This window comes from Octodon degus, unplaced genomic scaffold (genome assembly GCF_000260255.1).
Source record: "Octodon degus isolate 3935 unplaced genomic scaffold, OctDeg1.0 scaffold00155, whole genome shotgun sequence".
Classification (NCBI taxonomy): domain Eukaryota; kingdom Metazoa; phylum Chordata; class Mammalia; order Rodentia; family Octodontidae; genus Octodon; species Octodon degus.
Window position 1 is genome coordinate 5,074,608 of NW_004524731.1, and position 26,180 is coordinate 5,100,787.

General features: G+C 57.8%; 1 protein-coding gene across 3 annotated transcripts in view; it reads right to left on the reverse strand.

The window, feature by feature from the left end:
- Positions 1-646: 646 nt before the first annotated feature.
- Myom2 (myomesin 2) overlaps positions 647-26,180 on the reverse strand; it is a 58,468-nt gene continuing 32,934 nt past the window's right edge. For all 3 annotated transcript variants that reach the window (XM_023702636.1, XM_004642532.2, XM_023702637.1), the window contains 21 exons: positions 24,691-24,812; positions 23,321-23,508; positions 22,793-22,919; positions 21,573-21,751; positions 20,796-20,910; positions 19,548-19,704; positions 19,362-19,468; positions 17,005-17,049; positions 16,412-16,548; positions 13,662-13,806; positions 13,489-13,548; positions 12,052-12,119; positions 8,840-8,953; positions 8,314-8,401; positions 7,790-7,828; positions 6,876-6,981; positions 3,780-3,943; positions 3,558-3,594; positions 2,639-2,661; positions 2,163-2,218; positions 647-1,275 (listed from right to left, as the gene is read on the reverse strand). In XM_023702636.1, the coding sequence (XP_023558404.1) occupies positions 958-1,275; positions 2,163-2,218; positions 2,639-2,661; positions 3,558-3,594; positions 3,780-3,943; positions 6,876-6,981; positions 7,790-7,828; positions 8,314-8,401; positions 8,840-8,953; positions 12,052-12,119; positions 13,489-13,548; positions 13,662-13,806; positions 16,412-16,548; positions 17,005-17,049; positions 19,362-19,468; positions 19,548-19,704; positions 20,796-20,910; positions 21,573-21,751; positions 22,793-22,919; positions 23,321-23,508; positions 24,691-24,812 (2,395 nt within the window). In that variant the 3' untranslated portion in view covers positions 647-957. The remainder of the gene's footprint in view (positions 1,276-2,162; positions 2,219-2,638; positions 2,662-3,557; positions 3,595-3,779; positions 3,944-6,875; positions 6,982-7,789; positions 7,829-8,313; positions 8,402-8,839; positions 8,954-12,051; positions 12,120-13,488; positions 13,549-13,661; positions 13,807-16,411; positions 16,549-17,004; positions 17,050-19,361; positions 19,469-19,547; positions 19,705-20,795; positions 20,911-21,572; positions 21,752-22,792; positions 22,920-23,320; positions 23,509-24,690; positions 24,813-26,180) is intronic.

Sequence of the window (26,180 nt, forward strand, 5' to 3'; positions counted from 1 at the left end):
TGACTCCACCAGGAGGCTGGATGCAGGCAGCCAAGACACTATTTTCCCTCCACAGCTGCCAAGGGGCTTTCCACACAAACATCTCCTCTACGTGGAATCCCTGTTCTAGCTAATCTGCACAGGAATGCAAGGGCCCTGGTTCAGTGTCGCTTAGCCCTAGGAGCACTCGTTTCCACCTGGGATCTGTGTGCCTGGGGCCACCTTGGCTAACCCTGTAGGGCCATAGGATGGAGTTGCCAAATATCCGGGGCCTCCCTCAAGAGACAGCCATCACACATTCACGTTCCTGGTGGAGTTGTTCCTAGTTCCTGTTGCCGAATATCCGGGTTCTCCTGCAAGAGACAGCCATTGCACATTCATGTTCTTGTCCCCAGGTCCCTTCCTGGTGGTGTGAGGACAGGGGACCCCTTTCAGCCCCCCACAGAGGTGCTCTCCCCAGGAGCTGTGCATCGGGGCGCCTCCCAGTCCCGTGTCAGCAGCCTGTCACCCAGCCCACCAGGTGGGCTCTCTCCAAGGTACGCAGCACCCCTGCAGGCTCTGGGGCTGTGGGCACCTCCTCGTACCCTGACTGTGAACGTGCATAACCGAAGGAGTGGGAGAGGAGGGTGGGCTTGCGAAGTGCGTGGTACAGGAAACCACCACAAAGAGCCTTTTAAAGCTTTATTCATCTAAAGCAGGAGAAAACAGAACGCAGCCAGGTAACGCTAGAAGTGGGACACAGCTGGCACCACCTCCTGTCAGGAAGCCCCCAGCCACCTGCCCCACACACAGCATCCATGCAAGCTGCTGTGCCCTCTCTCTAGGTAGATGTAAATTACCACTCGCTAGCGCACACTCAGAAACCTAACACGGCCACCCTCTGCCCACACAGGGCGTCCCTTGGGTCTTGTGCTCACACATAACATGCAGCAACCGGTCCCAGGCCACTCTGTCCCTTGGCAGGCTGGCCACCATCCCCTACTTGGCCTCGGCTGAGGTGGAGGCCGGGATGAGCTTCGGCTTGGCCTGCTGGGGTGGGGAGATGTCGGGGATCTTCTCCCCGTGTTTGTACACACTGACGGTGACGTCTATCTTCTCCCCACCGTACTTATTCCGGACGTGGATGCTGTACTTGCCGGAGTCCTCCGCAGTTACTCCTGTGATGGTCAGGCTGACATACTTGGCCTGCTCCACCTTCACGGAGAAGTGCTCGCTGAGCTCTATGTCCTTGTCATTCTTGAACCAGACCACCTCGGGGTCTGGGTTCCCAAACACTGTGCAGGTCAGGTTCAGGGTCTTCAGACGGGCAGGGAAGGTGGGAAAGAAACAAGGAAAGCTCATGACACTGAGGACACCAAGCCGTCCCTGAGTTACTAAGCTGTGCTCCTAGCTGCAGGCACCACAGGGGGGTAGGCAAAGAGGGGCAGAGCCAGGGCGCTCGGAGAAAGGCCAGTGAGCATCAGATCTGCTCGGCCGAGTTTCCGCCCAGGCCCAGCTGGCTGAGGGTGTACAGCAGGTGTGCGTAGCCTGGTCCGAATCTCCCTTATACTTAGACTACCAGCCCAGTGAACATTTTGCCTGACCCTGGTCCACTGGCCACAGGCAATGTGCGCTTGACACTTGGCTAAGACCTCTGGTGGCCTCACTGGGCAAGAGCTGCCAGCCTCTCAGTTAAGTCTTTTGTGAGATCCAGGCCAGCTCCATCACGGGCACCACCAAGGGAGGGCTACACACCTGACCGGTCCTGCCGCATCTCTGTGCCTGTGACTCTGAGTTAGCACTGCAGCCGCAGACCTGCCCATTGGCTATGGGTAGGACTGTGCCTCCTTCTCCTTCCTCTGAGAGCTCCCAGAGCCAGGTGGCCAGGACTGTGTGGCCCCAAGGGGCTTACCCTAGGTCCTGAGTCACACATCTTTCCTGATCTCAATGATGCTGCCTGAGGACTCCAGGCACCCAGGCTGTGAGCAAGCTAGGCAGCTTTGGAGGCCCCGGATATTCTGCAACTCCATCCTATGGCCCTACAGGGTTAGCCAAGGTGGCCCCAGGCACACAGACCCCAGGTGGAACCGAGTGCTCCTAGGGCCGAGCGACACCAGGGCCCTGTGCCCAGCCCCAGAGAGGCTGCACTGCACCCAGCATCCCCACCACGTCCCAGCTCCAAGTGCGCTGTCTGTACGGCTCACCTTCCCTTCCATGATGGTCACCACATCAGGTAAGCCACCAATCACCTTGCCACGATCTGGAAGGGGAAGGAGCGTGAGGAGTTGGAGAGTACCACAAGTGGGGGGAAGGGCTATGGGTGGCCCCTGTGGGCCCCGAAGAAACAGGAGGGACTCTGAGAAGAGCATGTCCACACCCAGCCAGCAACGCAGGCAAGGAAGAATAGCACTGCAAATGGCAGGGCAGGGCAGGGTGAGGGGCCTGTGAACAGGGTCAGAGTGGGGGCAGGCGAAGGCCTGTACTGTGGGCTGGTAGTTGGGAGCTCAGGGGCAGGAGGAAGGCTCTGGGCGGGGGGGGGGGGCAGTCACAGCCACAAGGACAAGGAAGCTAGGAATGGTGCAGGCTTGCAGGTCAGGGTCCAACACCCAAATCAGTCCCCCGGGACATGGGGACTCCTCACCCGCCGGGACAGGGCCCTCATTACCCAGTGCACACTTACTCTTCTCTGCGAACGCTGCAGCCCTGAGAGGCAAAGGGAGGACAGAAGGAAAGATCTGAGAGATGCTGCCCCTGGGGCCACAGGCAGGCACCCTAGGGGGCAGCTCCAGGGCCGCCCAGGACACCCACACCCTTGGACACACACTCATGTGTGTGAAATGGCTTGGTGTTCACAGACACCCCCGCACATCCACCTGGCCCTAGAGTTCTAAGGACAGCCAGGGCAAAGCCGATGTGACCTGAAGAGCTGTTAGACAGTGCGGCCTGGGAGCTGTGACCAGCAGTCTGTCTGTGCTTTGGACCCATGCAATTGCTTTCAAATGTTTTATCACAGGTGAGTCTGGGGAAAGGGGCCCTGTACCCATGCAGTGCCAGCTGGGCACCTGCCTCGTACCTGGGTAAATCACCCACCACCCATGTGGAGCTGGGAAATCCCTTCCTCCAGGAGTTGCCAGCTCTCCAGCAGATGTGGAGGGGGAAAGATGGAATTTCTTCCCCAATTCACCAGATAGCCTGGAGACCCTTGGGGTTGTTTTGTTTTGTTCTGTTTGCAGCGCCAGCTGGGATTCATCTCACTATCCACCCATTCCGCAAAGATGCGCTGAGTAACCGAAGCCTCACTCCCAGCTGTGGACACTGTTGGCCCCAGGCACACAGCAAGAATTCCCAAACCATTCTTTTAAAAGTTGCTATGTGATTAAAACGATTTCAGAAATGCATCACTCTGTCTAAAGAGCAGCTTGAGAGCGCCTTTTTAGTTGGGAAGCCGGTCTCCTGGGTCCGGGATCGCCGCAACTGCTGCTGCACCCCGGGACGGCACGTGTGGGGGTAGTCAGGCCCTCGCAGCTGTTCTTCCACAAGAGACCCCAAGTCACCGGGCCCGTGCCCCATGCAGTGACAGCCAGCGGCACAACACGTACTTGAGTTGCTGGAATTCCGCGAACGCCTCATCAAAAGCTGTAAGGAAAGATTTCTTGCATTAGCCATGGCTGTGATGGCCGAGCGCTGCCTGTCCGCTCAGACGTGAGAAGCCTTCCTCTGAGCGAGCATCTCAAAACTAGATTTTGGTCTCCTCTCCCATAGGCACCCAAACGGATCAGGAAACACCAGAACGACGCCGCGCACACGCACGCGTCCCTTACCTTGTCCCGACAGGTCCAGGGAGCGCTGGTGGTTGTCTTTGCCATCAAAGATCTCAAAGACGTACTTGCCCTTGTCCTTCTCCGTGGGCTCGCAGATCTGCAGCCAGGCCATCTCCTCGCTGCCCCCGACCCGCATGTGCTCGCTGGAGGAGATCTTTGCTTCTCTTTAAAAAGAAACAGGATGTGCTCAGCTCGCAGCCTCGTCCCCATGCAGACTGCAGCGTGGCTGGAGGGAGCCCCACGCTCGCTGAGGCCTTGCTACGTTCTTTTGACTCGCCCAGATCTGCTAAGCAGATCAGAAACTCCGACCTGAAGCCTCCTAAAGCAAGGTGATGCTTTTTAAAAACATATTGTTACTGAATACATTCTGTCACATGTAGACTTCAAAATGCTCCATAAGATACTGGTGAAGATGTGACTTCTGAAAAGAATGGAAAAAGCAACAGTGATGCACTCCGGCGACTGCACTTCTAGGCATGCGCTCCAAAGAGCAGGGAGCAGGGCTGGAAGAAGCGCGTGCACGCGAGCGGCCAGGCAGCGTGCAGGACAGAGCCTCGGCCTAGCAGGACAGAGCCTCGGCCGGCCGCACTGTGGATTATGTGCAAGAGCCCACACTGGGTAACTCCGCAGTTGGATAAATCTGACACTCAGGCAGGGAGCCCCACTTCCTCTGCGGGGCGCCCCTGCTGGACCTACAGGGAAAGTCGCAGTCACGCGCAAGCCTGCAATTCGCAGTGAGACCCCCAGCTGGCCCTGGATCTGAGGGCAGAATCCGGGGCCACCGGGAGGCTTGTGGGGTCCTCAAGCAGGTCCTCGGATGCTGGCGACCCCGCGGGAGAAGCTGGCCAGGGCACCTTCGCCCAGACACATCAGCGTTCGGCGACCAGGAAGGGCAGCGGGGTCCTGTGCAGCCTGAGAGCGAGGAGTCCGCCGGCATTCCGGGCCGGGTCAGACGGCTGCGTGTCGAAGCACCACACACGCCCTGCGATGGCTCTCTTTCCCTCCTATAAAGACACCTAGAAATCGCTGCCCTGGCCAGGATCCTCAGGGCCTTCGGGATCGGCACGTCAGCGGTGGAGGGCAGCTCTCGGCACGATGAATCAAGCGCACCTTCCAGCAGGAAGCGAGCCCTTTTCCTGAAGGACATCTCCGCAGAGCGCCTCTGCGCGCTCCCGACTCAGGCAGGTGAATTCCGGCCTGCCTAAAGCGGCTTTCCCCACACCGGGACCTGTGTCACCCTGTGCTTTCAACAAAGAACAATGCTCCCCCTTACGCCTGCATTCCGCGGGGTTGTATTAGTTCTCTGGACCCCACTCCACTGAGCATGGGGCACCCTGGTGTCCACCACCTCCCCGCCCCCCCGGGGCCTGCAGCAAACCCATCCGAAAGGGCCACACCCAGGCTGCCTCTTCCGCAGCTGTTCAGAGGAGAGGACATGGTCAGGGCTGTGCGAGGTGAGGAGCAAGCTTATGACGCGCCCCGGTGCTGCTCAGCACCACACGCAGCTAACAGCTTAGAGAGCAAGCTGTGGCCGGAGGACTGCATCTCCTTCCTACAAGTGCTAAGAAAGAGCTAAGGAAGCGCTAAGGAGGTCTTTGTGTTGGGAGGGAGAACAGAAGGATCACCTACGAGCCTGCAACGCCGCATGCCGCCTCTCCCCCTCTCTGTCTCCAGCATCTTTCACTGACCCAGCCCCCCTCCAGCCAGGCCCACGGCCCATGCTTCTGTCTGTCCATCTACCTGCCTGCCTGCCCGCCTGCCTGTCTGTCTGTCTCTCTGCCTGCCTGCCCCTCTGTCTGTCTTCCTACCAGCCTCTCTGTCTGTCTGTCTGCCTGCCTCTCAGGCTGCCTGTCTGTCTCTCTGTGTGTGTCTGTCTCTCTGCCTGCCTGCCTCTCTGTCTGTCTTCCTGCCAGCCCCTCTATCTGTCTGTCTGCCTGCCTCTCTGCCTGTTTCTCTGTGTGTGTCTGTCTCTCTGCCTCTCTGCCTGTCTGTCTTCCTGCCTGCCTCCCTGCCTATCTGTCTGTCCGCCTGCCTGCCTCTCTGCCTGTCTCCCTGCCTGCCTGCCTGCCTGCCTGCCTCTCTGCCTGTCTGTCTTCCTGCCTGCCTCTCTGCCTATCTGTCTGTCCGCCTGCCTGCCTGTCTGTCTGTCTTCCTGCCTGCCTGCCTGCCTGCCTGTCCACTCCCAGGAAGTCCACTGCTTCCCAGGAGAGCAGGGCTTGAGGCGGATTGCTGGCGTCCAGCTCCTGCTCTTCTGGGTGACCTCACGCACCGTGATTTGTCTCTTGCTGTGGACCTCGGCGTCCACAGCTCTAGAATGGGGCAGTAGCACCGAGTCACAGGGCATCCCAAAGGTTGCTGTAGAAGACATGAGCTAGCGTGCCACACAGGCCTGTGCCCCAGGGCAGAGGGCACACATCTATACGCCTGCGTGTGCATGTAGGCGTGCACAGGTGTGTTTGATCGCCACAGCTCAGGCCCAGCACAGAGTGAAGCAGACTACCCCTGGCCTGGCTGCACAGACAGCAAAACACAGACATGTGCTGCAAGCTTACGTGAGACAGGCCCAGGTATGCCTTGGCATCCCCCACTTCTGAGCGGACCTCACAACACACACAGAGCATCAGAGGTCAGTTGGAAACCAACCTGGAGCACGCAGCCTATTAGACCCACAATTTGCTCACACTTTTTAAATGAATACTCAAACTGAGTTTCCCTTTGAGAATATGGGCAAATGCAATGGCCAATGGCAGGGTGTGGACTGGGGTCCCTTACTGAGGGGCAGCATGCTGGGCGTGCTTGCCATTGACACCGCTAGACCCCTGGCCCTGCTTGGTCCATGTCAGGCCTGTCCTGGGACCAGACTCCGACTCAGGTGCCACTCGGCTCAGCTGGCTCTAGCGCCAGCGTGTAACTCAGACCCGGAGGCCAGGACCCCAGGAGGACAGGCCCTGCACTGTGACTGCAAACATCTCAACGTGGTCACGGTCACCTGCCTGTGTAGGCATAGGCTGCCACAACTGCTCAGATGGCAAATTGTCAGGGAGCGGGCAGGGCCAAGACCCAGCCGGCTGCAGCCACGGCAGCTCTCGTACTCACTTGTGGCACCAGTTGACTTTCATCTCCTCCATAAAGTACTTCATGAAACACTGGAGCCGGATCCCTTCCGGGGTGCAGAGTATCTTCAGGGGAGAGGCAGAGATGCCTGCGGAGAAGAAGAGGAGGCTCAGCAAGGCGGGGTACATGTGCCTGGGTGGGTGTGTCTGGGACACCCACATGCCCACACATAGCAGGGGTGTGTCCACCTATGCCCCATGCCCACTCATGTGCAGTGGGGTCTGGCCCCCTGGCTGTCTCTGACTTCCTTTGCTGCACGTATTTGTGATGTAAGCGTTTGCTGCTCCAGAGTGAGCTGGACAGCCCTCTTGTTACTGAGCATCAGAGACAGAACTTTTAAAAAGAATCAACGTCTGTCCCCTAACAGCCTGGCTTAAGCAAAACAGACAAAATCGGGCATATGACAAAGGAGCATCACAAATTCCAGTTAACAAACTTGGATCTCAGAGTTGTAAGCATCAGGGCAGGGGATGCTGCAGGAGACAATGATCCAGAGAGATCAGGAGAGGCCAGTGGTGGGGCCAGGTCCTTCAGGATAGGGACACAGAAGTGGGGGTAGGGGCAGAAGGAACCACAGTCATGGGGGAAAGTCTGAGAGAGAAAAGCACACTGCAATCAGGGACCAACTTGAGGCTGAGCGGACTGGGGCAGCCATGTGTGGTTTCCAGATTAACCAAAGGCAAATCAAACACAGTGGCCAATTGGGGAGTTGGGACTGGATCCACACAGACCCTGGCCATGGGCTTTGTAAGAGCCACGGGTGGCATCCTGCTTCTGTCCAGGGCAGACACTGAGCACACACTGTGGCTCGTCAGGTCTTTCCGAGAGTGCGGGTGCCACCCCAGCTGCAGAGGTCAGCACCCAGACACCCCAGGAAGCCGGGGCCGTGCACTTACCACAGACGCGGCTCATCGCCAAGATCATGTCCTCGTACACTGGAAGGAGAAGGGAAATGGGCCTCAGGGTGTTTGCTTTACCTGAGAGCTGCGCCCTCCACGCGTGATGAAACCCACGCGGGAAACCGTGACATTCATGTAAACAGCGAGTCGGGGAAGTGGTCGCGTCACCCACGAGAGGCTACGTGTGCCGCAAATGCTCCGCGCCTGCTCACTTTTGTAACACAGAGCAAGAGCATTTTGCCAACGCAAATCCAACTGCACGCCGAGCCAAAGGGCATCACCACTGCCCCACGGCATGATGTGACGAAGCCTGGCTGCTCACCAGGGGCCGAGACGTTCCCCCAAGCTCAGCACGCACGCTTTCCTACAGCACAGGAGCAGCTCTGGGTGCAGCCGGGCACATCCAGATCCTCTCCCAGGACTGACGGCTGCAGGAACTGCGCAAGCGCTCAGGGCGCGGGCGAGTGCTCCCTGGGGCCACTGCTCACCGCGGGCAGAGAGGGCGAGAGGCTGGGCCCTACCTTTGCCAGCTATCTCCAGGATGGACACATCTTGCCCTCTGTCGTCTTTCAAGGTCGCCTTGTATTCGCCATGGTCCTTCTTGGATAACTACGAAGAAAGCACATCCTGCGTTTACACATGAAATCAGTACTGTGCTACAAATGGTAGCAAGCACCAAGGATGCATTTTCCTTGCAAAACAAGGAAATTCTGGGGCCAGCCAAAGAACTCAGCAGATTAAAGTGCCTACAAGCACGTGCAGGGGCCAGACGTTCCACCCGGGGCGTGCAGGCCCCGCCCCCAGGGCACGCGGAGATGGCAATTGAGACTGGGCATGGTGGCGCGCACCTGTAATCCCAGCTCTTGGGAGGCTGTTAACAGGTGATCACTATGAGTCCAACCTAGCAGTGAGACCCTGAACACCCTATACACCCTTCCCTAAAATGTATTTAAAAAAACAAAACGGAAATTCAGGATGCAGACTGGAGGACGATGCAGGGTTTATGAGGGACGCCAGCCTGCTCTCTGCTCGCTTGGCCTGCGGTACCTTCGGTATAAGAAGCTCACAAAGCCCCTTCTCCAGGTCGGGCAGCGCCTCTGTCTCATACAGAACATCGTCCTTGAGCCATTTGAAAACTGTTTCTTTCTTGGTGTTTGCAACCTGCAGAACAGAAGTCTTAAGTATAGTATGTGAAGCACTTGGCTCATAAACAACAGCCCTTCAGATTTTAAATCACAGACCTAAAACTGCAAAAGTGGTCAATTCTTACTCTAGACGGTCTCAGCCCAAAGCCCGTGGGAAAGCTGTCACTTCTAATAATAGCAAACACATTCTTAAATTACAACTTCTAAAATAATGAAGCTTAGGACTGCACCCAGCGGACAGACGGATCTCGCCTTCCTGGTGCGTGGACTCAGAAGGCATAAAGGTCTCCTGGCTCAGATGAAATGCCACTGAGGACAAGCCCTGAGCAGTGTACATCTGGGCTGTAAATAGCACAGCCCGTTCTGAGAGACCAGCGAGCCTTCCCAGGGCTGCTCCTGGGCAGCTGGACGCCTCAGGAACTCCACACGTGCGAGGGCAGAGAGGTGAGGGGTGAAAGGGACCTTCGCCTTCCATTGTCCCTGAGTCCTCCCTCAGGGCTCGTGGGGCTCCGTGCTGCAGGGCTGCTGGCTCAAGCACTGACCTGTATGCCGGGAGGAGGAGAAAGCGGCCCAGGGCTGTGTCCTGGACAGTGCCACCCACCCCCTGAGCCAGACAGGCCTGCCTTCCCATCCCTGTGGGCTCCAGGGTGAGGTCAATGGCCGAGACTGCAAAGGGTCAGACCGTGAGGTTGTTTCTGAGAGCGTGGCTGCCGCGTGGCGAAGCACCACCCCTTCCACAAAGGGCACTGGTGCAAGCTCTGTCACAGGGACCTGATCCCCACTAAGCACGGATGATACCCATCTCCCCACTCACCCCAGAGTCTGGGAGCTGCACGGTGGCACAGAGCAGTCCCCTGCCCTAGAGTCCAAGGACCAGCCCAAGCCTTGTGGCGCTGGCCTGGGAGCCAGACTCCCCTCCATCACCAGTGCTCATGTGTCCCAGGGGCCTGCCCAGGCAGGCCTGGGGTCACTTGTTCCATCCCATGTAGCTTCATGTTCTCCACACCCATTTGCAGTACCAACCCTGACCTCTGCAGCTGGGGTTGTACCCACACGCTCTGGAAGAACCCGACAGGCCACGATGTGAGCTCCATGCCCACCCTGGACAGTGGCAGGATGCCACCTGCGGCTCCCTCACCACCTCTTAAGTCAGCACCGCTAGCCTCACATGTGTCCTCACAGCCATTTCACAGGCTGGGCCTGTGTGACAGATGCGCCCTTCGGAGCTTCGCCTCTGCTCTCTGTCAAATCCTCAGTGGGCTTGTTAATGACAGGGGTCTCAGATCTTACTCCCAACACAGCCCTTGGCCTCTTCTCTGACCCTTTGTCTCTGACCACTCTTTAAAGACAGGTATCTAAGGTACATGTGACCACCTGGAGGAAGCGCACCTCAGACACTGTGGCACAGGTACTGCCCCTCAGGCATGGCTTGCACCCTGTAGTCCCCATGCATCCTGGGGAGTCGCTTGTGTCAGACAGATGTCCTATGACTGAGGTTCCCTTTAGCCATTTCTCTTTAGCAAACAATTTCCTGCAAAGTCATATGCCTTGTCCTCTGGTACCTGTCATGTGGTGTACTATATGGTGCCCGAGCACTCAGTGCCACTAGGAGGCAAAGCACACAGGAAATGGTCACATAAGCACAGGGTGGGAGCGACCCAAGGACACCAGCGAAACCGCTCAGATCTCAAGAAACGTGCGCTGGGCTTCCACAAAGTTCTGTGTCTAAAGGTTTACACATCTCTGTAGCCGGGACATGTGTAGGATTTTAAGTGCTGATGGAGTCTTAAACCACTGAGATGCCACCAGTGCCCACGAGAAGGGCTGTGAGGAGCTGGGCACTGCTGGAGTGGAGAAGAAGAGGGACTCATGCTTGGCCTCCACCCTGGCACCACGCATGTCCCATGTGTCCTGTGCCACCGGGAAAGAGGCAGAGTTTGATGGAGACATCTCCTTGGGACTCTGAGCTGCTGGCATAGGCAGATGGATCTCTGCAGGGCTCGCGTCCAGATGCTGGAAGGCCCTGCCTGCCGCAGACCCCCTGAGAAGGCTGCCACTTCGGCATCAGAGGGACCTTCTCCTTTAAACTCGGGTAGGATGTGCGTCTGTGCACCGTGTGTAGTTGGCGAGCTCCTCCTGTAAATGTCCCTGCCTCTCAGCCCTGCTATTCAACACATGACACATGAATCTAACTGCCCGACACAGGCCTGAGTATCTTTACTCTAATAGTGTGGGCACGTGAAGCACAGGAGCTCCAGAGCTGGTTTTCACTACACAGAGGCATATGAACAAGAAACCGTGGCTCAACTGCCAACGCTAGCAGGCAGGGAAGTACCGAGGAAGCTCAGTTCAGGTTCCGGGAACTCCCTGCCCCCTCCCTGCACATGTCCAGCGCTGCCGCGGCCCCACGCTCTCTCAAAGCCCTCTGTGAGCCCACGCCGCCCGCTCTACCTCTGCTCTGGCCCCCGCCTATTCCACCAGCCTCACACTTGCTCGCTGGGTGCAGCACACCGCAGATTCACCCTCGTACCACGCTCGCTCCCCCACCTTGGGCATGCTGGTCCAGCGTACCCCGGGTGACACTGTCCATTCCCTTCCCCCTCAGCCACCTAGATGGTGATGGTTGCAGGACAACAACAGTGCGGTCTTGATCTTTTGGGCCCAGACCCTTATAATAAAGCTAGAGATGGTCGCATAGCAGGTGCTCGCTACGCTAAATGGCATCTAACACACAACGTGGCCATAACACAAGTCTGTTGCACCAGGGATCACCAGAACAGAGTTAGAAAAGCACCTGAGCCTGCCACACATCTCTGCCTCCTGTAACAGCCACAGCAGCTGCATGGCGCAGATTTCCACCACCACCACGTCATCTCGCAGATCACCTGGGAGGGTCTAAGCTTGCAGCTCCGCAGGAGCCCAGGTCCCCAGGCTGCGGCCTTCTCGTCATGAGACAGGCATGAATGGCTCTGTGCTGAGAACTCCCAGAGCCTGAAGATACCCTGGTCATCGCACCAGGCCGAGCCCGCGGGTGTCGCTCCCATGGTGGGACCTGATGAGGCTGCACCCTGACCCGGCCCTCCTCCGGACAAGAATTGGGTCTGTGTCCCTCACCTTACACACAAGGCGGACTTCGCACTCTTCTGTGACGTCCCAGTGCAAATACTCAGCAAAATGAGGGCCTGGGGAAAATGGGAAGCGTTTAAAAGGGGCAGAAGTCACAGGAACAAAGAGCACCCATGATACAGACATTGCCTGGCCCGTGTGTGCAGCAGAGACATTTACAAGCATGTTCAAGCATGCGGTCTGGGCTGCAGCAAAGAGCTGCGCAACTGTGGGCCCAGGAGCGGGCGTGCGCCTAGGTCACAGCGTGTCAGCACAGCTCCCGCGGGCGGGGAAACTGCCTTCCTGAAGGTGACCTCGGCCCCACCCACCGTCCTCGCGGCATGGAGCATCTGCTGCTCTCTGGAAGGAGAACCCTGAGCCTGCAGTGTTCCCTTCTCAGACACACGTCCAAGTGGACCTCTGGTGGCACTGTACGTAAGACCTTCAAAGTAAGAAAATTAATAGAGCGGAGGTTGTGGTGCCTGCCTGTAACCCCACCGCTCTGGGATTCGAAGCAAGAGGATCTTGATTTCAGGGACAACGTGAAAAAAATTCAGTGACTTAGCAAGACCTTGTCTCAAAATTTTAAATTTTAAAAAGAATTAGAGAACTAGCTCATGTAAAGGCTCCATGTAAGCCCCAGAGAGAGAGGAAGAAAGAACGTTAATGGAAATGAGATAAAGGGCTGCTTGACCTAGCGATTTCCTGAAGGTTACATTATTTGTAAAGCATCTAAATTTCAGATGGATTTATACATATTTTAAACCTCAAAGCATTTTTATTCAAAACAAATGTAGAAGTGAGTGGTACATTAATAATGCCATTACCCCACTCACCACACAAAATACAAAGTGGAGGAAGGGTGGAGGCACTCGTGTCTTCTACACACACGTGTTCTGCAAAGTGGGCTGGGCTGGTGCCCAGAAGCACATGGCGCCTCTTCTCCTCAGCCCACAGGAGAGGCAAGACCACAGCAAGATGCCCAGGCACCAGGAGGGCAGTTAAAGAAGCCACCGACTGGCACTGCCAGCGTCGGGAGACAAGCTTGGCTAATGAGGTGGGTGCAGACCAAGGAGGCCAGGAACATGTCCCTCAGGGAGTTACAACCTGTGCTATGCTAGGGACTCCCAGAGAAAGAGAAAGGAGCCCCCACAGGGTGCAAAAGGGGCTGCTCAGCCAGCAGGTCGGCTGGAGGCTGGATGGCTGGGCCATTTCCTGGACAAAGGCAATAGCAGGGAATATAAATATTGAACAATGGGTAGGGTCTTGCTAAATTATAAGTAAGATATATATGAACAAAATGCACATAAAGGACAAAGATCAGAGAGGTGCCCGAGTGTCCACGGCTAGATCCCTGCAATGCTCCGGAGCGCAGGGCCCGTGCTGGACAAGTGCTGAGCACAGCCCTGCCTCACGCAAGTGGCGGGCAGCAGGCTGAGCGCTTACCTTGCTTCCTGAGAAACTCTTTCCTTTGAAACTCAGCCTCTTCCAGGACAGCCTTGAAAGCTAAATTCGATACGCAAGAGAGGGAGACGTGAGATGCGCTTGTTCTGCACACTCAAAGGACTGTTCGTGGAATTATCTTTCATGGACACAGAAAAATGTCCAGCAGGGCCTACCGTCTCCAATGAGAACCAGAGAAGACTGGCTGTTGGCCTTTCCGTCGTGAATCTGCACCGTGTAGGTCCCTTCATTTTCGATAGTAAATCGATCCATGACCATCTCAATGAGGCCCGTTGACTTGTCACACTTGATTCTGTGTGTCTGGAAGCAAGGAGACCAGAGATTATGCCGCAGTCTTCCTCCTAGCGTCCTCCCTCCACATTTAATGGCTGCATCGGCTACGATAGCTGGAGGAGCCCCAACCCAGAGAAACACAAAATGAAACTCCACCAACTAAACCTCTGAGAGAACCAGGGGTCAAACAAATGCCAGCTCCCTCCCGTGCCAAAGCCCAGGTTCTGAGTGGGAAGCTCCTGGCACCAACGACTTCCACAGGAAACTTCCCGGCAGACACTTGGCTCGTTGGCCAAGAATAAGCACCCAACCTAAAATGACCCAAGAGAGAAAACAAGCTGGCAAAGCCGTGACGGAAGCCTACACACAGATGAAGTGAAGTGATCCTCACAGCGTTACCCTGTGGACTCCCAGCCACACCCCAGGCCCACAGCCTCAGTGGGGCACAGCCACCACGGAACAAGAGAGACAGGTACTCCCTGAGGCAGGGCTGTGACTCCCAGCACCACACAGGTGCCAGACTGGGGCACAGCAGTGCCCTCTCCCCCACCTTCTCTGACTACACCTAGGGAGCCTTCACCAGCACCCTGGAAGTCAGGCACCACTGTGGTGCCGCAACCCCATCTCCCGGCCGTCCTCCTCAGCCTGTCTATCCTGCCAGCCTCTGGTGACCCAGGAGAAGTAGGACAGTGGCAGACTCATCTACAACTTCACACACGCCGAGCACAGCCCCTGGGCAGCAGGAAGCAACAAATAAATGTGGCCTCACTGGGGAGCAAGGCACCCGGAGCATCAGCTCCTCTGCCATCGGCGGCGCTGCCCAGCTGTGGCCACTGCACCTGGAGCGGCACTGCACAAGCGTTCTGTCCTTCAAGTCTCCCTCCCAGGACGAATTCTGCTGGGTCCTCGCTTATGACCCACACAGCAGGAGAACGAGCTGCTCGGGCAGCCGGCATGGGTGAGGGTGCGGCGAGGAGAGGCCTGGCCCCAGCATCTTGGCCAGATGTAGGCCGTGGCTCTCAGCCTGACAGTCGGCCACAGGACCCCGCCACCACCCTGCTGCCTTTGCCAAGCTGCCCCCCACCGCCCCCGTCACCCAGCGACGCCCTCCATCACTGAGTGTGTCCCAGAAGGAGGCCCCAAATGAGCAGCTCCAGGAGAGGGCGCCTTCTGCACCTCAGCTGCCCGCATCACCTTTCCCCACTTCCTGCTACCTCAAGGCAGCGGTGGGCAGACTGACAGTGGGAGGCACAGGCTGCCCCAACAGGGTCACGCACCTCAGGCCACGCATGGCCTTCAGAACTAAGGTCGCCTTTGCGCTGCTAACGAAAGACCTGAACTAGTCCAGCCACATTCCTGGGGTCAGCTGGGCAGCAGTACCTCCATTTTCAAAGCAAGCAGCTGCTGCAGTAGGAAATGGGCACCCCGGATGTCTGGGAGGCAGGAGCAGCGCCCCTGTACCTACACCTAACAGCCCTTACACCTCGTGGCCTGGCCCTGCACACGGGTGCTGTCTCCAGTGGCCTTGGTCCAAATCTCTCCCCCAAACAGATCTGTGAAGTCTACCGTTAAGGTGACTTTTTCACATCTCTAACCCCTAAAATGTGTCACTTTCTCATGGTCTAGACAAACTAGAAAATCATTTAATCACTGGCCACATAAGGTTTCCACCCAACAGAGGGTACCCGACCCATCAGGCTTTGGCAGCTGGAGGCTGAGGCTGCAGGAGACCGGCCACCACTCATGCTGGCAATGGACATCCAGACAATGAGGGATGAGCCCAGAGCCAGGCCACTGGCTGAGGGTCCACGACACCACACTTGGGTGGAAGTGGCATTGGAGAGACCGCAGCCCCAGCCCCAACAGCAGAGATCCCATGACAGTTTGTCTTTAGCTGGGTCCCCTGTCGTGCTGTACTTAGACAAGAGGAAGTTTATCTAAACTAAATCAATGCCTTTTCCAATATTTGACAGCCAGAAAGGAAGAGTTGTACAAGCTATAGATTCATTCCATGGAATTAAAAGTTGAGTGAGCAACCACGCTTATACCGTAGCATAACCTGCAGCTTCCCCAGCGCCAGGACCATTCTGTGCGGACCCCACATGCACCCCACCAAGGGAGCAGCCCAGAAGGTCCACGACATGTGGACTTACTTTCCACCTGGTGTCTCCCACAGGAAATGGTCAGGGCTGGGGACATAGGGACACATTCCTCACCATAGAGCAAAGACATAATCCTCTACAACCTCTATCACACATAAATAAACTCAGGGTCAGTGATATAGCTCAGCAGCACTAGCGCCTGAGTTCAATTCCCGGTACCAAAAAAGAAATTACACATAAGAATAAATAAATTGACTCATCCAGGATATTCCCCATGATCCTGAGCCTTCTCTAAAGTCAAGCTCCAAGTCTCTGAAACACAGTTCATTCATCTTTAGCTCCAACATTTCATAGACTGCCCACACCTTCCCCAACATGAAGCAAAGCTCTGATGGCCACAGAATCCACTGACTCCACTCATCTGGCCAAACTTCCACACCTTGGACTCTGTCTTCAAAAATGGAGAAGGAACCAGAACACTGACTTTGAGCAGCGGACCTCTGCCCGCCTCCCTGGTCCTGCGAGCTCACCTCGCTGTCAGAGACTTCTCTGTCATTAATGACGAAGCGGAAGTTGGCATCGGGGGACAAGTGCTCAGCCTGGAGCCAGAAGCGGACCTGGCCCTTGTCGAAGATCTCATAAGCCAATTCTGACTTCAGAGGAATTGCTGCAGGAAGACAGACATCACAGGCCCATCACGCACACACCACGGGGGAGAGCGCTGCACATCGGAAGGAAACGTGGGCCCTAATTATTAATTATCAATTGTCTGATACTGGGACTCTGGAGTCTTGCATTGGATTATAGAAGCCAAAATGGAAACAATGCGGCTCCAGTTACCCTGCTGCAGTGTTTAAAGCCTCTTCCCTCGGCTCTGGGTCCAGCTGGGGTCCACGGCCACAGATGCGAGTTGTACCTTCCCTGCCCGGTGCAGCGCAGTAACTGGGGTCAGGTTGGTGGGACAGCATGCAGGTCCCTTTGGGCCACTCACAAGTGAGCAATCCTAAGTCTGTGTTCTACGCTGGAGTCTAAAATGGGCTCCTCCCCAAAACCACCCCCGGAAGCTCCCTACGACCCAGCTGCCCAGGCTTGCAGCTGTGCTCCGGGCATGCAGTCCACTTACTGGGGTTCTTGATCTCGTTGCTCAGCGCCACCAAACGCTCAAGCTCTGAAATCAAGAAGAACATTTTGCGTTGGTGTTCACCCGAGCATCCAGCAGCCCATGAGCAGCAGCGAGGCCACACGAGGGCAGGGCCCTCATGACACCAAGTCGAGACTTGATCATGGGATGTGAAAGGAACCTGAAGCTTGGGGGCAAGGGGGGCACCAGGCCTTGACGGTCAGGCCTGGGTCCTTGCCAGCAAAGGCTGTGCCCAAGGGCAGGCAGACGCCAGCGCTGGGTGCCCTGGGCATGGGAGAAGGGGCAGGTGCACACCAAGCTCTGGGCCAGGGCAGCAGGGGGACAGAGCCAATGGCAGGCCCCGTGCCGATCTGCCGGCTGGGCAGCAACGCCAACAGGCTTTCCTGCCCCTCAGAAATGCCCTCTTTTAATTATGAAAGAGAAGCAGGCACCCTTCCACAGCCTGAACCTCTCTATAGCGCACCACTAAGACAGCAGGAAGAAACATGGGCGTCACTCCTGACAACTCCCGAGCACCAGAGCCGCTGGCTCTTTCTGCACCTCCTCCCTCCCTCCTCCCTCCTTCTTCACTCCCTCTCTCCTCCTCCCTCCTCCCTTCCTCCTCTTTCCCACACTCCATTCTCCTTCCTCCCTCCTCCCCTCCCCCCTCCCTCTTCCCTCCTCCCTTCTCCCCTCCTCCCTTCCTGCCTCCCTCTTCCAGGACCTCGGGTGGGAACATCCATGGATTCCGGGGAGCTAAGCCGACAGCTCCAAGGTTCAGACACGTTAGACTACGCATAGTGCAAAACACGGTAGAAATCGTATCCTGCATGCTACAGTTCAGACCTAAAACGTCCCGCAAAGCGCTCGTGTGTGCAGTGCTGGGCTGGAAGGCCACTGGGCTGGGAGCGCTCAGTTTCACCGTGGGTGAATCCAGCAGGAAATCAGGGCCTGGTGGCGATGGGGCACATGGAAGCAGGCCTCGTCTCACCGAGCGGATCTCGGGGTGTGGCCGTGGGAGCGGCTCCGGCCCTGGCCCCTGCCTGGCCCTCTCACTCCCTGCCTTCTGGCTATGTGAGGCGGGTGGCCGCCTCCCAGGCCCTTCCACTGCAGGGCAGCCTCACTTCCGGCTCCTGGCCGTGGAGCCGATGGGCGGTGGACGGATACCTCCCAACCGTGTGCCGAGACTGACTTCCCTCCTGCCAGCTGGTGTCCACTTGCTCTGCCACAGCAGCGAGAAGCTGCCTCACCTTCTTGGCAACCACTTAAAGTGAAAAGCTGCCACATGGACATACAAGTGCAGCAGAAAGCGGGGCATTTAGGCTCGATTAGGGTGCTCTCTGCGCAAAGCTCTGTGAAGGCCTCTGCATGAAGAGGGCAGGGGCACACTGGGGGGCCTGTCACCACGTGGAAGCCATGCGGAGGCCCCCAAGTGCCCACCGTGCCACACGAGGCCTACTGAGCTGGCGCATTTCCCCAACGCGGAGCAGGCCTGAGACTCGCAGCCTTCAATATCCCTCCCTGCTGCTCCCCTCTGGTGCCCAGCAGCCGTTGCAGGCCCACAGCTGGCCTGGATGCGCCCCCGAGTTCCTGCACAGCCTGGTGGGCCTGGCTTGATGCCAGGAGGGAGCCCTCACCGGACAGAGCCCGGCGCCTGGACTCCAGCCTCCGAAAACCTCTGCACATAGGAGGCTGGGTCCGTCTCCTGTCATCAGAGCACAGTTGGCGGAGGCCCCACTCAGCACCGCCTTCCTCGGATACCACCCCACACAGGTCCACCAGCACCTGCTGGCAGTCCAAGAACTCCCTGGTGATGGGCGCCGGGGACTCAGAGCTCAGAGTCCCAAGAGGCAGTCTGGGGGCCGCCAACACTGAGCTCCAGGATAGAAGGCCACGCTGAGCTGCGAGGAGCTGCAAGGAGCAGGGCGTGCGGAGGAGAGCTGGAGACTCAGCTCTGCAGAGCAGCCCAAGGCAAGCACCAGCTCTCCTGTCTGGCTGCCCTGTGTCTCCTCCTTTGGTCCTTTCTCCTCTGTGGTTCCCTCTTGTGCTCTGAGGACGCCTGTGCAAAGACACTGCCTCCTGAGCGCTTGCCGTTGAGTGGCTCCCCGGAAATTACCTGAAACTCAGTGCAGCGAGACGTTGGATCTGCACCCCGTGGGCCTGGCCAGGGGGTGTGCGTCAGAGAGCACTTACTCTAGATTTGCTTAATTTGTGAAGGTGTTCAGGCTCCTAAGAACAGGTCCCGACCCCAGCCCCCCACAAACGCACGCCTTCCTGTAACCAAACACCTCTTCTCTGTGTGGACCCAATCTCTGGACACGAACAACCCACACAGCAAGCCAGCACCATGGAGATGTTACCTTCTTCATCCAAAACAAAGCTGGAGGACACGCCGTCTGTGTCACTCACGGACACAGAGTAAGTCCCCACATCCTCTTTGTCAGGGTTCTTGAAGTACAGCCGTGAGCTGGAAAGGAAGAGCAGGGGCAGGTCAGTCGTCTCCCCAGGCTGCCGCCATCCACAGTACCACACGCACAGCGACGTACCGGTCACCCTCCGTGTGCACTCGGAACCTGTCCTCGTCCGCGATCTCCTCGTACGATTTGCACCACGTGAACTGGGAGGCGTCCGTCATCTCCTGGCAGTAGAAGTCCAGGTAGATGTTGCCCTCCTCGTCCACACCTGCGCTGATCTCCTTGGTGCCTGCGGGGCCGGAAGGCAAGGAGGCTTCAGGGACACTGTGTTCTCTGGATCCTTTTCTTGGATGGGAGGTGGCACAGGAGGAGGGCTCATTTTACACCAAATCATCAGTTCCACTGAATGTCCTCCCACAGCACTGGGAACCACGGAAGGGAGGGACTGCAAGGAGCCAGAGACGTGGAGCGGCAGGCTGGGTGCCTTGCTGCTGCTGCCACCGCCACATGAGCTGCCCATGTCCACGCCACCTTCACTGCATCCCAGAGCCCCAGAACACCCCAGCTCACTTCAGGGGCCCCCACCTTCTCCCTGAGGCCCAGACCCTTGTCACACACACAGTGCTTGACCTGACCACCAACTCCCCTTCCCCACAGGGGCTGTTTGCTACCTTCAGGGCACAGCACTGGCTGCTTACTTGGGGTGACCAGACAAAGCGGACCCGGGCCCATCGTGAGAGTCAGAAGCCACCCCTCAGAACTTAGTCACCAGGGGGTGCCCAGCTGAGCCTTTACTAGAAAGAGGAACTGAGAGCACGTAACAAATGCTCTTGGGTCACAGGAAGAGGGAGCCAAGAAAGCACAGCCTGGGGGTCAAAATCAAGCGAATGTGCACAGAGGAGGGTGGAGTCTCGGCGTGGGAGCTGTGGCTGCATGGCTGTGCGCCACCCCGCCATCCTGTGAGCTCCCCTCCCCTCGCCTGGGGAGCTTCCCTTTTCAATGTCACCCCATTGGGCTGCTGAATTTATCATAATTGAGAAAAACCACCAATAGCTTTACAGTTCCGTGACCCGAAGTCCACAGAAGTGCAAGGCACCACCGTCCTTCATGGAGACTGTGCCCGCCCAAGAGCCATCCTGCCCACCATGCAAGGCCCAGAGGAACTCCCTGCTGCTCTGGACTTAGAACCTCTCAGAGTTGGAGCGCAGAAGTAGCTCAGGCTCCGAGCCTCGCAGACACAGGATGACACCCACACACCCCCAAACAGCACTCACACCCGCATCTCCACACATCATGAGTCATGATGGGCACCAACATCATGCCCACCCGGGCCCCAGTGTCTCCGTCCTTGCCACCCTGAGGGTGGTGGGCACAGCTCACCTGGCCTGGCCTCCACAAGCACTGGCTCCGACACATCTGACGGCTTCCCTGGCCCACTGGAGTTGACGGCCCGCACTCTGAACACATAGCTCTGACCTTGCTGCAGGTCACAGACCTGAAGGACGGGGTGCACCGTGTGGGCTCCCCATGTGATAATGTTCTGCAGCCACAGTGGTGCTGCCCACTGAGCCCCACCCACCAGCTGGTGCCCAGCGCATGTGCAGGGTGTGGGCATGCCCATCTGACTGCACTCCAGGCCCACGGTCATGGTGAGGCCTCTGCGTCAGGGCACTAGGCACATTTGCCAGGTCCCCTGTGTCCACAGGGCCTGTGGAGCCCAGGACCATGGTCACAGCTGACAGGGACTGGACCTTGCTTGGTAAAGTAGAAATATTTGGAGGAAGGACAGAGCGATTCATACAGTGTGTGTACATTGTGTGCATTGTGCACATGTGTGTACGTGCACTTGTGTGCGCACACGTGTGTGTGCGCGCACGTGTGTGCACGCGCACGTGTGTGTACATTGTGTGCATTGTGCACATGTGTGTGCATGCACATGTGTGTGTGCACGCACATGTGTGCCCACATGCGTGCAGGCTCTCGAGCCACAGCCGTGAGCAGCATGCAAAGCCGGGCACATGGCCCCAGGCGCTGCCTCCCAGCATGCGCTCCCCAGCTGGGCTCCCGGAGGTGCTCTGTGGCATCGCAGCCCCAGCGGGTAGAGGAGGCCCGCGGCACAAGCATGTTCTCATCGGAGGACAAAGCCCAAGGCGTCACCTTCAAGTAACGGTTTGGAGTCATAGCCTCATGTACACTCTTCCATTCTCCAGAATCCACCTCCTTAAAATCCACGAAGTAGCCGGACACAGGGCTGCTGCCAGAATACACAGGTGCCTTCCACAGCAAGACGAGCGACGTGTCCCGCACCTCGCAGAACGTCAGGTCGTAGGCAGGCCCTGCGGGGGCACCGAGAGCCTGGCACCCGCGTATGCAGCCCGGACCCCGGCCCAAGCCCCACGCTCTCCTCCCTCCACACCACACCATCTGGAGAGTCACGAGATCAGGGCCAGCCCGACGCAGGGAACAGCCCAGCTGCCAGGTGTGAGGCCCTCCCTTGGCACACAGTGACTGTGGGTGCCTCGTGGGCCACAGGTGGGCCCCGGGAGGAGCTGTGTGTTGCACCCTGGGCTGGAACCGGCTCTCTGGGACACCGGGAGTCTGGCGGTGCCTGCTGCTGACCCAGGTCCCCAGGAGGGACTGGCAGCAGGGCAGAGGCAGGATCCCTGCGCCTCACTTAAGTCAGGCCTGTCCCCTGCTGCTCTGCCTCCCTGTACTGCACACTAACAGGTTCTGCCCAGGGCTGTGCTGGGGCTAAAGCAACTGCACCAAAACTGGGAGAAAAGGACGAGAGGAGAGGAAAGGAGGGGAAGGGAGGGCCTGGACCTGCAACACTCGCGCACAGCAGGCTGAACCAGTTTGCTTAGCTTCGTATTTTAGTAGTTTTCTCTTTGAAAACATGAGTGTGGTAGGGACGCATTTGGCCCCCGGTGGAGGAGCACAAAGAGCTGACATGCAGCCCTCAAGGCTCTGTGCAAAGAGCTTAAGCCAAGAGTCCTGAGTAAGCGCAGACCCCCAAGAGGTCTGCCTGGGCACACCCAGGGTCCCAAGTGGCTCACACAGGCTGCACAGCCTGGGCTTGGTGGGGCGCCTGGCTCCTCCTCTGGGACCCCGCTCAGCTCTGAGCTCTCTCTGCTCCTGGAAAAAGGTGGCCCGGTCACATCCTGACACGCAGAGGTGCAGCCAGACACTGCTCACACGGGCTGGTGCTGTACGCTGCCATCCCTGCCGGCTCCCCCAGCCATCTGCTGCTGCCGCGTCCCCACAGACTGCACTCCCCCACCTGCTCCTGGCACCTTGAGGCTGCAATGCCCGCCCCAGAACCCTGCTCCCTGCCCTGTGCAGCCCGCCGGCCCCGCAGTGGGACAGTTGTATCTCACCAGGCTCGGGTGCTGTCCAGGCCTCACACTTGAAGAGCTCACTGGGGTCCGAGGGTTGCCCAATGCCCGCCAGGTTGGTGGCAGTGATTTTGAACTCGTACAGGGAGCCTTCTGTCAAGCCCTCCACCTGTATGGATTGGTCTCCTTAACACAGAAAGCAGGGCCGCCTGCAGGACGTGCGCAGGGTGGTCTGGGAAGCGCAAGATGCACAGGTGCCTGGCAGGAGACTGACTGGCCCCCTAAAGAACCCTCTATCTGCAGCCCGGTGGGTGCCAGCCAGGATGTCCACAGCTCACATGCATCCCCTAGATGTCCTGGAGCACAGGACCATGCTCTAGGTGGGTAGGGAACCCGAGGCTTGCTGACCACGCCCATAGCTGTGCAGAAGACCAGAGCTGAGGATCTGGCTCCGCCCCAGGACCCACGGGAGCCCTGCCCAGCCCTGGCTGCCTGACTTGGGCCCCGAGCTGTGCCCGCTCCAACCTCACTGAACTCTGGGCTCCAGTGGGGCCGCTGGCCGGGACCCACCTTCAGGAGCCTGTTCTGCAGCGGTGAGGCATTGACCTCATGCCAGTTCTGATGCTGTGCCTCGCGCTTGTCCACATAGTACCCCAGGATGGGCGCCCCGCCGCTGAACCTCGGCACCTTCCAGCCCAGGGTCATGGAGTGCCCGTCGCAGTTCAGGAGCGTGATCCCGTACGGATGGGACGGGACAGCTGCAGGACACAGGTGGCAGAAGGGTCACAGGGCCTGCCCAGTGTTCCCACCTCAGCAGTGGGCAACAGAGGGGAGGCTGGGTGCTGCTCCCCCTGCACCACCGTTGACCTTGGCCACTCAGGCACTACCCCCACCCCCAACCCTGCCTCTCCGTGCATCCTCCAACAGTCCGAGCTCCAGCCGTGTGGGTGGGAGACAGCACAGATCCCGAGCCCCTGGGAGCCCAGTGCAGGGACCTGTCGGCTGTCTGCACCACCTGAGAGGAGGAGCAGGCTGCTGGGACATGGGTGTATCCTGCAAGTTAATGCAGGACAGGAGGCATCTGTTTCCTCTGACTGAGTCAACGTGCAGCACCTTTCCCAGCCAGCAGAAAGGGAATGTCCCCTGCTGTCCCACACCAAGGAGCCATCTGCATCTTCCCTAAGTGAGGGATTCTCGCTGCAGACTCAACCCAAGCCTTGGCTTTCTCTCAGCCAGAATGAAGGGGGCGGCAGGTGAGGAGACTGCCCCCAGGGGATCAGAGAGGACACTGGGATCAGGACCCTGAAGGAGGGCGGGGCTGACCCTCTCCCATTGCCAGGCCTGACTCCCCACGACCCCAGACAGCACTGTGCAGAGGGGAATCCCAGCTCTGAACGTGCCTGGAGGTGAGGAGAGCTGAACCTTTCGCTCTGAAATGCGAAGACCTATGTGGGGTGCAGCCCTGTGCTGAGCTGCTCCTGAGAATCCCAAGGCCCTGCTCTCCCAGGGACTGCGTCTAGGCCTCGGATCCAAATGGCCTCTTGTTAGGTGAAAATAACAAGCAGTTTAACTCTCGCCCTCATGCATGAAGCCATCCAGTGGCACAAACATCCACTTCTCTGAAGTGGCGAATGTTGCTGATCTCTGCGCAGCTGCAAGGCCACCTACATATCTGACAGTGCGTTTTGGAAAGAGGAAGTCGTGGTGGGGCTCAGGCCCTCCCAGAAGAGGAACACTCAGAAACAGCGGCCACCCATCCTAAACTGCTGTCAGTGTACCATGGCTTCCCCCAGAGAGGGCATTTCCAAGACAGCAGCCTGGGAACAAGGGGCTGCAGCGAACTGCCACCTCACACCGTCCCTCTGGCCCTGTCTACCCAGGTAGAAATCCTCGCGTCCCAGAGGAGAGAGAAGTCGGGCAGAGCAGCCGTGCGTACATACTCAGGGCTGCCTGCACCTTGATGACCTCGGACTCCTGCGAGTTCTCGCTGGCGCCCACAGCATTGACCGCTTTGACCCGAAAGGAGTACTGCTCGCCGGTGGTCAAGCCGTGAACCACAAACCTGCGGAAACAGGAACCGGCGTCAGGGCAGGATGCTCAGGCAAGCTTCCCGGCAGCAGAAGACACCATTCTGAGGGCTCTGCTCTCACTCTGGCTGCTCTTCCGTGCCGTGAGGGAGCCTCACACACATCCTTCTCTCAGTGTCAGTCACAAATTCACTGCTCAGGGACACAAAACATTAATGTGCAACGTGACCCACACTAAAAATGACGCAGCACTCGTGAGTCATGTCCAGAGCAAATGTCCATAAAGTGACATCCACCACATTACCTGCAGAAACGACTGCACCTACTATAGGATGAGAGCAAATTATACCTCAGAGAGCAGAGCCCGAGACCCGGAAGTTGGGCGGAGGAGGCCGCAGCACAGGCTTCGACACCAGACTCTGCACCCTCGGGCTCGAGTGTTTGCCCCTAAACTCTGGCATCCTGTGCTGCAGGACAGGGATAAGGAGCGCAGCCTCATGACACAGCTCTCACCACCAAGAGGGGCATGGGCTGGGGCTTAGCCCTCTACCTTGCTCAGAGCAGGGACTCCACAAAGCCAAGTGGGCAACCTTTCTCCTATGCCCTCAACAAACCTTCATGACCACTTGCAAAATCCCTCCGTAGGACTGGTGTTCGACTCCACGTGCTAGCGCCCTTCTGCCTTTGCCAGTGGCTGTGGACCGCTCGCTGTGGATGCCTGGGCAACCATGCTGTCATCTCCTCTACCCACCCCCCCCCTTTCATGACTGTTGTAGTGGCTAACACATTGTGTCACCTTGAGATGTCCAAAAGCTTAACTAAGGAGCTCAGCAGTGCCCCATCCTAGGGTATAGAGGACATGCCCTAGGGCCTCTGTTTATATGCCAGGACATTGTAACATTGATTCATTGAGTGAACTTGAGGAGTTTAGAAGTTTAAGTTACTCAACAGGGGGCCCAGACCCTCACTTTGTAAGCACCCTGAGCCTATGCAAGAGGAGGCCAGGAGATGGTCTGAGTGCTATATACACCCACCCTAGGGGTGGCAGCCTAGTCACAATATAAGGCGGGGAGAGAGGCCTGCTCCACGCGCCTTTGGCTTTTGCTGCTGTGCGGTCTTCTGCTTTGAACTGTTGCCCTTCTATAACGCCACCCTGCCTTGGAGCCGCTGATTAGGGACTGAGGCCTCCACAACTACAAGCTAAATAAACCTTTCCTTCCTTAATTTTGGGCATTAGGTGTTTTCTCTCAGCTATAAGAGAAAGGTAACCAAGACACTGATGCCTTCCTAGGCAGGACCTGGGGCTCTGCTGCCCTGTCCACGCAGGAAGGGTCCAGGGCAGACAACGACACACTCACTTCCATAGCAGGGACCCAGCCCTCTGTGGCTGGGGTGGAGCCCTG